The sequence below is a fragment of the Papio anubis genome, chromosome 10, assembly GCF_008728515.1.
Source record: "Papio anubis isolate 15944 chromosome 10, Panubis1.0, whole genome shotgun sequence".
Classification (NCBI taxonomy): domain Eukaryota; kingdom Metazoa; phylum Chordata; class Mammalia; order Primates; family Cercopithecidae; genus Papio; species Papio anubis.
The window spans coordinates 38,181,579-38,194,240 of NC_044985.1; the positions used below are offsets into that span (position 1 = coordinate 38,181,579).

The 12,662-nt window shown below is 33.8% G+C and overlaps 1 protein-coding gene across 7 annotated transcripts in view; it reads left to right on the forward strand.

The window, feature by feature from the left end:
• The window catches only part of GALNT13 (polypeptide N-acetylgalactosaminyltransferase 13), a 590,308-nt gene that overhangs the window by 567,102 nt on the left and 10,544 nt on the right, over positions 1 to 12,662 (forward strand). For all 7 annotated transcript variants that reach the window (XM_031651262.1, XM_031651267.1, XM_031651266.1 and 4 more), the window contains one exon: positions 7,619 to 7,753. In XM_031651262.1, coding sequence (XP_031507122.1) covers positions 7,619 to 7,753 — 135 coding nt within the window. The remainder of the gene's footprint in view (positions 1 to 7,618; positions 7,754 to 12,662) is intronic.

Consider the following 12,662-nt stretch of genomic DNA (forward strand, 5'->3'; position numbering starts at 1 on the left):
TACTGTGGGTAAAATGCTATCAAATACACATGCTACAGAAAAATCTTTAGTGAAAGGAAAAGTTGATTTATGTGATAAACTTCATTGTTGTCTTATTTTTTAAAATTACTACATCCACTTAAATTTCATCAGTCACCACTCTGGTCAACCTGCAGCCATCAGCATTGAGGCAAGACTCTCCATCAGCAGAAAGATTACCACTCACAGAAGGCTAGGATGATTGTTAGCATTTTTAGCAATAAAGTATTTTTAATTAAGGAATATACATTGTTTTTTGAGACACAATACTACTGCACACTTAATATGGCTACTGTATAGTGTAAACATAACTCATAGGCACAGGGAAACAAAAACATGTGTGTTGCTTTAAATTTGATACTTGTTTTATTGTAGTGATCTGAAACTGAACCCACAGAATCTCTGAAGTATGCCTGTGTATACGCATGTACATACATACACACTCACACCCCCTTCATCTATGGATAAAAAAAGGAAAGAAAGAAACCCTGTGGCAAGATAGAGCAAGTAGAGGGTGTTTAATTCCTGAGCCCTTTGCAGAAAGAAACGAGATTCAGGTCCCAATAATACAGCAATGCCTTTCCTTTCTTGCTTGTACTGCTGGAACAAGGTTTCATTAGCACAGGCTCACGCTAGAGATTTGAGCAAATTTTTGTTTGTAGTTTTTCTAAAGGGTCATGAAAAAAGTATTTTAAAAGAAGTAACTATATATACATTAGGATTTTAAACATAATACAATTGGTTAAAAAAAAAAAATGTGGACACCTAGTCTTTCATTATGTTAAATTAATTTAACAGAATATTTTAGATCCTTCTCACAGAAGTCCTTGAAATTATTTAGATGTTGTTTTAGGTATTTGAAGAATCTTAAAATGTCTTTGGACATTCTCCCCAAAAAGAAAAATCCAGAACAAACCATACATGTAGGTGAAAAATAAAGAATGTTTACCATCTGATATGATTTGGCTGTGTCTCCACCAAAATCTCATCTTGAATTGTAGCTCCCATAATCCCCACATGTCATGGGAGGGACCTGGTGGGAGATAATTGAATCATGGAGGCAGGTTTTTCCCATGCTGTTCTCATGATAGTGAATAAGTCTCACGAGATGTGATGGTTTTACAAAGGGCAGTTTCCCTGCACACACTGTTTTGCCTGCCACCATATAAGATGTGCCTTTGCTCCTCCTCCACCTTCCACCACAATTGTGAGCCTCCCCAGCCATGTGGAACTGTGAATCCATTAAACCTCTTTCCTTCATAAATTACCCAGTTTTGGGTATGTCCTTATAGCAGTGTGAGAGTGAACTAAAACATCATCTATGGAAAGAAAAATATTGAGATTAAAAGGATTTGAGATTTGAATTGGCTTTATATATAGCATCATCCATTATAGATAGTACTCATTTGATTACAAGATAAATTCAGAGGCAGAAATCATTATGACCCCAATAAAGTATACATAAAATCAGGAAAATCACCTAGTCACATTATAAAACACCTTTATGAAGAGATAGCTATAATAGAAAAGTATTTTGAAAATGGTTGATTTTATGCTGGTGGAAAGTATAACTGGATGTTAAAATTTCAGCCCAGATACCAAGATACAATAAATGTGAAATGTAAAATCAGACTTCCCTATGCAAAATTTGTAATGGCAATCTAAAATCAGATTTTCCTGTGCAAAATTTGAAAAGACACTTTGGAAATCTGATTCTGTGACATTAGACACTTCAACAAGCATGAGGAGGAAAAGGATGTATGTTTGCTGGAGCTTTTGTATAAAATTATTGCAAACTAGGTTTCTTAAAACCATAGAAATTTATTGTCTTACAGTTCCGGAGGCTAGAAGTATGAAATCAAGTTGTCAGAAGTGCCATAGTCCCTCTGAAACCTAAGGGAGAATCATCTTTTTCCGCTTCTAACTTCCAGTGTTTGCCAACAATCCTTGGTGTCCCTTGGCTTGTAGATGCATCATTCCAGTCTCTAATTCCATCATCACATGGCTATCTTTTCTCTGTCTCTATTCTCTTATAAGGACACCAGTCCTTTTAGATTAAGGGCCCATCTTACTCCAGGATGGTTTCATCATAAGGACTATCTCCATAAGTGTACACATTTTGCGGTACTGGTGGTTAGGACTTCAATCTATCATCTGGGGAGCCACAGTTCAACCCATAATGGAAGGTACCAGAATATGGAGAAGATTGTAAGATTTTGCCTGGAGAGAATAGTTGCCCTGCCTCTAGAGAAGATGGGCTGGGATTCTAGCTTCCAGTAAGAAGAGGATTCAAAGCAGGGAAGTTCTTGAGTGTGCAACCCATGCAATCAGAGCCCTACAATCTTGGAATTCTTCATAATTTTATAAAAATAAGTTCTGCATTTTCATTTTGCACTGGGACCTGCAAATTATGTAGGATGCCAGTTGGAGAGCTTGCTATATGCTTCTGGTATATGGCAGGCTGTGAGCTGACTCACACACAATAAGGCTGGCTTGTGACAACTGAATACCGGGAACTGACTGCACTGCCTAGTGTTAGCCTGTCTCCCAGAGTTTTCACAAAAAGTGGCTCACTTGTAAAATATGCATTGTCCTCTTTCTTTGCACTTCAGTTAAGAGGTGCTCAGTGATGGGAATCTCTAAGAAAATCCAAATGGTCTCAGAACAGGGAGCTTTAAATCTCTGGCAGGCCAGAGAACAGGAAGGAGTTATACACAACAGTTCAAGTAAGACCTCTCTTACAGCTTTGCCACTCTGGAAGAATAAAAAAATTAAAAAAAAAAAAAAACTGATTAGCAGACTGGGTGAATTTGGGAGTGGGCAAGAACAGTGAGGGAAAAAAAAAAGCTTAAGACGTAAAACAGAAAAAGCCTTTGCCTCTGCAGGTTGCCAACATAAATTAAGCCCAATGTGGAGAAGGGGGAATTATTTGATATTGCATTACATTTAGAGTTTTGATTAGTAATACTAAACAGTATATTCTAATTTCGGAACTGAATCCCAAGGTGACCTAAACAGGTTAGCCAAAAAAAAAAAAAAAAAAAAATTCACGCACACCATATTTTTCACTTAGGAATAAGGAAAGATATGTTATCTACTCCAATACATTGTAAAGAGTTAGTGGTGGTGTGGCCTGAATTGTGTTCTTCTAGAAATTCATATGTTGAAGTCTTAACCCCCAGTTCCTTAGAATGTAACCATATTAGAGATGAGTCTTTAAAGAGGTAAAGTTAAAATGGCCTCATTAGGGTGCCCTAATTCAATGTAACTGGTATTTTTATAAAAAGAAATTAGGACACATGCAAACAGAGAAGGAAGACCGTGTGAAGACACACGGAGAAGATCCCTCTTACAAGCCAAAGAGAGCGGCCTCAGCAGAAACCAACTCTGCTAAGATTGTGATCTTGGACTTCCAGCCTCCAAACCTGTCAGGAAATGAATTTCTGTTGCTTAGGCCACCCAGTCCATAGTACTTCGTTATGGCAGTCGTAGTGAACTAACACAACAGTAAACAATAAAAACTGAGTTGTTACAGTGAGTAATTAGTTTTGAAAGGCATAATAATCAACACGGCCCATAAACTGGAGCATAGACATTATTACCTGTATCATTATCATCATCTTATAAGATAGCTGAGATTAAAAGAGTTGACTTAAAAAATGGCCATTTTAATGGTTGTTTGTAGACCTAGCTTGACTGAAGGATTACATAAGAATATATGTGATACTAGATAGCTCATAATTTTACAGATTAGACAACATGAACATTAAGTGTGAAACAGAATTTTAAAAGCACTATAAATTACTAAATCCATAGGATTCATGTAAAGAGCTCTATTTGTTACATTTTGCAATACTGTAAGTTGGTATACATTCATAGAAATATAAATGCAATTGCACAATAAAAGAATAGAGCAAATTTATTTAATGTGATATATATGAAGCATAGAACACATTTTTTAAAAAAAAGGTAGTGTTCAATTAATGTTAACTTCCTCCCTGTTTCCTCTTTTATAATGGAAGGAAAGCCACAGAGATTGATTGTTTTTCCCTGCTTCTAGTCACCTTAGCTTAATTAAAGTCATTAGACTTTGAACCAATTAATTGTCATTAAAGTCAGGCTGGCACTGGAACAAATGGAAACATATGCTAAATCTATGGTTCATGTAACTCGGTTCTGCTTTACTAAGTATTGGTAACCGATGATAAAGTAATTTGAGTGATAATCAGAAAAGGAAGAAGAATAGTTTCCATTATTTTAAGAGAATGTACAATGAGATTTTACTAATGAATGAATCAATCTTGTATAGTGTAGTTATCAACATACCTGATAGTTTAAAGTAAAGTGCTTCATTGGTGTTCAGGTTTGAAATATTTTAACTCACATAGGCATAAAGGTTTCAACCACAGCAAGGACAGGCTGGGCCTTACACATACTAACTGAGAGTGTCTGTGGAGTAGTGAGACGGAAAAACAAGCAACAGCTGTAGGGAATAGCTGCTCCTAGGAAATCCAGCGTGAGATTCGGAGATTGTCCCCAAAGTCATAAAGGAACTCATAAGTAGTTAATCTACAGGGTCATAATACAATGCTTAAATTATCAGAAATATCTGTCATCAGGTATTATAAACTCTCCCTCGGGACTTGTACAGCAGCCGAGGGCTCAGCTCAGACGGCAAGAGCAAACATTGCTGGACCCTTATACTAAAATTTCTTGGTGGTGTTGGATAGAAATCCTCAATTTGGGATTAACTCTAAGACTGGGAATAATAACTCTAAATATCAGCTACTGAATTTTGTCTGTGTGCCAGAATCTCTGCAAAGTATTTCACATATAATGTTTTCAGTATACCCAAAGTGTATTTCATGAACCTTTTACAGTAGTAGATATGAAAAAATTTAATAGTGACAATTATGGGTTCAAAAACTAATAGATATAAATGATAAATAATTGAGTTCAAACCTAATAATTTCCAGATTAGGTTTCAAGAATGATATGTATATACTGACATGCACTGATTTTTGTTATTATAAAGAGTAAAAAACATCCTAGAAACAAGCATAAAAATGAGATTATTTCTCAGGTACAAAAACAAATTAATCCTTATTTTACATTAATCCAAGAAAAACAAGGAAGCATTATCAACAGATTGTTTTTAACAAAAATTGCTTGTGAGCCAAATATTTTAACATCCGTTAATTTTTTTCAAGTACAAAGGCCAAAAAATAATTTAACAGACATATAATTTATATGCACATATAAGTACATAAACTATTCTACAAATATATCTTTCTTAAATGTAAATTACTTAAGATAGCTCTAATGACCACAAACTGAATCTAAATTAGAAATTGAGGATCAAGGGATGTGGTAGACTGCTCTCTAAAACTTTCAACAGGTACTGTTTCCAAACTATCTTAAGAGACTCGAGAAGAATATACTGTATAAAAATGGCCTGAGCCATTAGAAAATTAAGGCTGAAATGGACGTTATGAGGTTTCCTTTTACACTGGCATTTGTCGCTTTAAAAGGAAGCAGTTTTAATGTAGAAGGCTATCTTTGAGTATTGAAATAATCCTATCATCTCAGCTTAAGATTCTCACTTGTGTAATTAAATAAGTTTGTAATTGTGTTTAAAATAATACTGTTTGGGGAGGATATGAATATTTCTGTTTGATGGGTTTTTATGTTATTCTTCTTAGGTGACCAGATGTTCTTCATAAAAACATATGAGCATGAAAAAGTAATGAAGCTAGAAAATATATTTGTGAATTGAATACATGAAGTCTGTGATATATTTTGCATAATTCAATTAAATGTACTTCACATTTCTCAAAATTGTATGTTAAGTAAATGTATAACCTTTGTGAAAATTTTTCTGGGTTTTTGTTGTTGTTGTTGTTATTGTTGTTGCCACTGTTGTTGTTGTTTTGAGACTGGGTCTTGCTCTGTCACCCAGACTGAATGCAGTGGTGTGATCATGGCTCAAGTAATCTGCCAACCTCAGCCTCTCCCACTTCAGCCTCCCAAGTAGTGGGGACAACAGGCATGTACCACCATGCTTGGATAATTTTCTTTTAATTATTGTTTGTAGAGATGAGATCTCTATATGTTTCCCTGGCTGGTCTTAAAGTCCTGGCCTCAAGCAATCCTCTTGCCTTAGCCTCCCAAAGTGTTGGGATTACAGGCATGAGTCACCGAACCAGTCCCCAATAATTTCCTTTTAAGCGGTTGACAGAAGAGGGTATTTGTGTTCCATCATTCATTTTTCCACTTCCTCTCACCGCTTCTTGTGATTTTCATAGAAGTCCTGAGAAGCAGTGCTGCAGAGGCAACTCTGCCAAGACTAACTCGTTCAGCTTATGGAGCTCCAGAGTTTATATTATTTGTAAAGCTGACTTCCTCCAATTTCATCAGATATCTTTGAGAAACAAAAAGACCCTGACATGACCTTTCTCATTATCTTTTCTGTTGACATAGCAAGGAGAAAGAAAAACCCACAGAATACTGAACAATGCTTATCGTAGCTAAAAGAAGAAAACACATTCTATAATTATGTGCTTAATAACCCTCATGAGGCTGGGCACGGTGGCTCACACCTGTAATCCCAGCACTTTGGGAGGCCGAGGCAGGAGGATCATGAGGTCAGGAGATTGAGACCATCCTGGCCAACATAGTGAAACCCCATCTCTGCTAAAATACAAAACATTAGCCTGGCATGGTGGCGTATGCCTGTAATCCCAACTACTCAGGAGGCTGAGGCAGGAGAATCGCTTTAACCCAGGAGGCAGAGTTGCAGTAAGCCGAAATTGCACCACTGCACTCCAGCCTGATGACAGAGCAAGACTTCATCTAAAAATAAAAAAATAATTTAAAAAACTCATGAAACTTTAATAATCAATGTTGTAAATAAATTATTCACACCAGGAACAAAATGATAAAGATTATTATAGTTCAATTGAATGATCTAACAAAGAGTCCATAGTCCACCATGACATTTCTTGGATATTTTCAGAAGAATTGATGTAGTTAAGCCTAGGCAAACCATATTAAAGAGATAAGTCTAGAGCCTACCTTTAATGAGATCTCTAGAGAAGATACTTCTACAACCTTCAGAAGCTCACTGACAATATTTAATAAAATTTACACACTGTACTTATGTTATCAGAAGAAAGATTTAAACTTCTATATGAAAGAATGACATTGTAGAATTGGAGAACTGGTCATAAGATGGTAGGAACAGGGACTGCCCTTCATTAAGCTCCATGCAGTTTGCAAACTATATTTTCTTTAACCTATTGTGAGCTTTATAGTGCAAGTATCATGCAAGAAATACAGTGCCAGCAAATAGTGGGTATTTTAAAGTTTATTTTGTTAAACTGAGGTCTCACCAAAACATCATAAAACAGATGACTTTGTCCCTATTTTACAGTTGAGAAAAAAGACTCAAAGAGATGAATTAGCTGTCTCAAGATAACATACTAGCAATCATCTGAAAATACAAGTTTATCTGATATGAAAGCTTCCATGGATAGATCTGCTCTATTGTAACATTTTAAAATGTACATATTATTTTATTAGCTGAATTTTATATTTTCAGGTATTTTCTTACACTGCTGACAAAGAAATTCGAACCGATGACTTGTGCTTGGATGTTTCTAGACTCAATGGACCTGTAATCATGTTAAAATGCCACCATATGAGAGGAAATCAGTTATGGGAATATGATGCTGAGGTATAGTATTTTCCTTAATTTACTTATTATTTGATGCTTGAGCTCAGTTATATATTTCAACATTCAATATTTAAATCTTAAGCTGGTTTTTATCTACATTGGCAGAATTAGATTTTAAGCATGCAGGTTCATATCGGTAACATTAGGATGGCATATCATATAAACAGGTTTTGCCAAATTGGTCCATTAATATAAAATATGAATGAGGACAATAAAATCAGTTTTGTGTATGACAACTTGTATCTCCATGTACATGCCAAACATAAATTAGGCAAGGGGTAAGCTAAGCCTATCTGAGAGGTTTGTATGAAGATGTGTATACAGGATAATATTGACAATATGTACATATTTTCAAATTTTAAATTTTATACCACTAATCACTGACATTTATGTTCCTCAACTGGAAGGAACAATATCTGACAAGATTAACAAGATTTCTTTACTGTTTACAATTAAAAGTATTTCACAGAATTCAGTAAACTAATTAGTCACCTAAAAAGCTGAGTAGCCTCTTCTCAATATAGCACACCTTTCTGACAGAGGAGAGGGAGAGAAAACAACAAAATTACTATTGGAAATTTATCTCCAGGCAGTGTGTAAAAACCAGATCAACCATCAGATGGAGCTAATAAAAAAGAAATATTTTCCTTTGCATAAAGAAACTTACTCTCGAAAACAGCTTCATTTCTTTTAGTTTTCTTTTATGATTAACAAAATGAATTGGTCTTCTGTGTTACATTTCCCACATTATTAAGTGGTAGGTGATTTATTTAAAAGGAAAACTAAAGTTCATTCTGCTTAGAAGATAAATACTACTATAGAGGTAAATGGGTTTCACAGATGCAGTATTCCATGCAAGCCTAAAATTTTCTACAAGAATAACATTTTAAAAACCAATCTACAGAGTTTTTTGGCGTTGTTGATATTTTAACAAGGCCTTTTAAAAACCTTTTTGAATGTCATTTTAATATTTGCATGATTCTGTAGTTTCTTAAGTTGAATATTAGAAAAACTTACTGAATTCTTATAGGATTTGAAACTGGTTATGTAGGGTTAATTTGGGGTCTAAAACTTATAGAATGTTACCAGGATCGTAGGACACAAAATCATCTTCTGAGCCATAATTGAGGACAAACACTGAGAATTCTTCCTACGTTGTACTAATGTGTTCTATTAAGATGCTGTTGCCTTCGCTATATCTTACTCACCTTGTCTGACCACCAATCTTTTTTTTCTCTTCAACTATTATTTATTGGTGCCATCCTTGATATTAAGCCTACAGAAAACAGTGCCTTTGCAAAATACATATAGGTAAATCCTTCATCAGTACTCTATCTCTTCTATGAGGAAAAATGCAGTAAAATGTACAGATACAGTAGAAATCCTATAAGTGACACTTATTTTTAAATAAAACTTGTTCTTGTTGTTACTGTTTAGTTTCTACCAGGAACCTGGGACTCTACTGAGCTTATGCTAAACATAAGAAAATCTAGAATATATTTATTAAGAAAGGGGAATGATCATATGCATTTTTATAAAATGAAGCAGTGTGGAATTTTAGAATACCACTTATAATCTTTAAACTTTTCCATAACTCTTGAGTGAGCAATATCATAACTCAAATTCTTTCATTTCTCAAATAACTACTGTTAGCAATTACGTGTATATTTTTGTTTACATTTTCTGTCAGCTAGTAGCAATGCTATTGAATACTAAGGAATTTTAAGTAAAAAGTGAAAAAAATAGGTAGCTTCACCTAAGATAAATAAATGATTTCTATAAATTTACTCTTTTGGATGACTAGTAGTTATCTGTTGTAGTATTTCAGAGCACTATAACATTTTGTGTCATGTTTACTTTGACTTTGGAACACACACACAGAAAAGCTTATAAAATGCCATAAATATTGAGAAATTTTTATTTTAAATAATTTGATCATCTGAATTATATAGCTTAATTAAATTCTCATATATATTTATGTTTTCAAAATTAACTAGTGATATTTACATTGTCTAATGACACCACTTTGCTAAATTAAAAAATGAATGGATCATAATCTAATAAATGACATGAGAATAGAGCAATTGTAGGAATAATACATTGCCTTTCTGGAAATTTCAGCTTTGAAAGGTGATTTTATTTTTGAGAAGGTGTTAAAAAAGATTTTTTTTAACAAAATTGAAATATAACATTTATTACTATGCTTTTAAGTTTTACATTTAGGGTTTCTTTAGGTCACAGAAGGGTTCCACCCCTTGCTACCCACAAGGTGATTCCAGGAGTAGTAGCATCACCTGGGAACTTGTTAGAAATGCAGGATCCGAACCCATGCTAAACATACTGAATCCAAATCTGTATTTTAACAAAATCTCTGATCATTCATATATACATTTACATTTGAAAAGGACAGGGTCAAATATCTATGTATCTTCCATAGTCTTTTTATACACTGATTAAAGAATATTACAAATTTAGGAAAAGGCATGGATAGAATTTGGAAAATGGCAAGGCCTCCAGAGGGGAGCAAAGAGAGGGAAAGGGAGCAAAAGGATAAGAAGTGTTGAGATGAGAAGGAGGAATAATTGCTCAGTGGTTCTATTCTTCTCATATTCCAACCTGTGGAAAGAAAATGCGTGCTGCTTACTACTTTAACTCAATTCTTTATCTTTTGCTAGCAAGGACAAAAGTTTTCTTTGAAAAATCTCTGAGGTGGTGCAGGTTCAAGGCAGAATAAAAATTGTCGGAGTTCACAGAATTACAGAACTGAAACGTACCTTAAAGTTCTCTCCTTTAAGCCTTTATCAGGAGGAAACTAAAGCACAAAGATTACGCCGCTAGCAGCAGATCTAGAATTCAGGTCCTAATAAAGTATTCCAAGCAAGCTAGCTATCAGTATAATTGTGAATCTCACCATGTGAACAGCAGAAATATTCCATCACCTTATCTCCCATAGTCCTTTCAATCTTAGAAAAGAAAGTCATAAATAGGAGCAGGATTGTTGGAATATCCAGAGAAAAATGGAAACAGTGTCATGAAGCGTCAAAACCTGGAATCTATCCAGCTACTTTGGTTTTGTTTAATTCTTAGGTGAGTGGGGGAAAAGAGAAGGAATAAAGTTCATCACATATTTATCTGTTTTCTCGTGCAATTCTTACAATAGTCTTATAAGACAGATATTCTATTTTTCACATTAGTAAAATGAAGCATAGGGTAAATGCCTCGTTTAAGTTTGCACAGCCAGATTCTTACAGTAAATCCAGCAATTTTTCTACTACACTACGTTGCCTCTCAATGTTATCAAAAAACTAGAAATAATTCGGTTCTTTCAATGGTTATGATATAATAAGCTTAATATACAGTATTTCAAATGGAATAACTAAATGCTATCAGTTATTTGTTATACCAAATTTTATTGACATAAAATTTCTCATTTTTTTAATAGTGAGAAAGATGTTCTACAATAAATATGGTCTATTTAGCTAAATAAGCAGTCATAAAACTACTTTGTCATTTTGCTCTAATTGCTTACAAGCTTCAGCTATACATACTCATAATTGCTTATCCTTGTAATTGAATGAAACTAAGCACAGTTAGTAATAAATGCACTTCTTTGGTCAACTTTGATTTCAAATGTAGTTTCTCACACCCCTAACTAAATAGTTCGTAAATAACCATGAATTTACATAATTGTCATCTTATATATGGCCTAACCTGTTTGAATTGAGGGCATCCTGGGCATCAGTAGCAAAATTGTAGGATACCTATGTGGTCTAGAAGCTTGAATAAATTTCACAAACCCTTCTATGCCATGAAATGTCTATTGCCAGCATTAAATGAAAAGAAAAAAATTTTTCTCACTGAAACATTTTAAGAATTATTTTTATAAAGTTCTGTCATCCATTCATTCTGTTTTATTCAGGTGTTCTTATATTCTGTTTGAACATTACAATTGTGTTCCAATCAATTTAGAATATTTTCCTATGATATATGCACATAATTACATTTCTTTTTGAATAACTAGGCAGCTACATACAGTGTGAGAATCTAATTTTAGATCAGAACACTTACGTTCAACAAACACTATGCAACAAAGAAAAAAAGGGAGAAAAATATGATGCTAAAAATAACTCTTATTTTTCATGTGACTGAGCAAGTGGACTTAGAAAATACTTGTTGTGAATTCTATGTACATCTGTATCAAATAATTTCCAGAGTCACAATATAAGGAATGCTTTTCCATAGGTAAAATGTGTTAGATTAATATTTAGACTTGACTTACACTACCATCTTTTATTTACTTTTATTAGAGAGCAGGTAAATGGGATTATAATTTCAAGGTAAGTGATCTTTAAGTGCATCCCAACCATTCCCCTGTGTAGCATTCCTAAGAAAAACAATGGCTTAATTTACCTTTTGAAGGCTGTGTGCATTACACAGGTATCACCTTTCCATATTCCTATTGACCCATAGCTGTGATTTCTTATTAGAAGTAGTGAGTAGGAATTTCAATAGATTAGTGTCACATTTGTAGTTCCTATATGTTAAATGATTACACTTCCTATTTTATAATATTTCTATTTGACTGAATGCATAGATTACCTTGTCTGGAGATCATAATTAATGTTTTGAGTAATAACTTTGTTATATTAATTTTTAATTGTTATTCTATGCTTGATTAACAGAAGAAATCCTATTATCTTTGCTATTAAATTAAATATCTATAGTAGTCCAAATTTATACTTATTTTGTATATTATTGTATGTAATAACATAATTGAGTGGGTTTTATTTTAATCTTTTAGTATACCAACTTTTAAACTGAGACCTGTGCGATTGGCTCTTAAATTAACTATGCAGTCAGTTCATTAAAATATCTATTTTTTACATTAGTACTTTTAATGCCAAGGTAT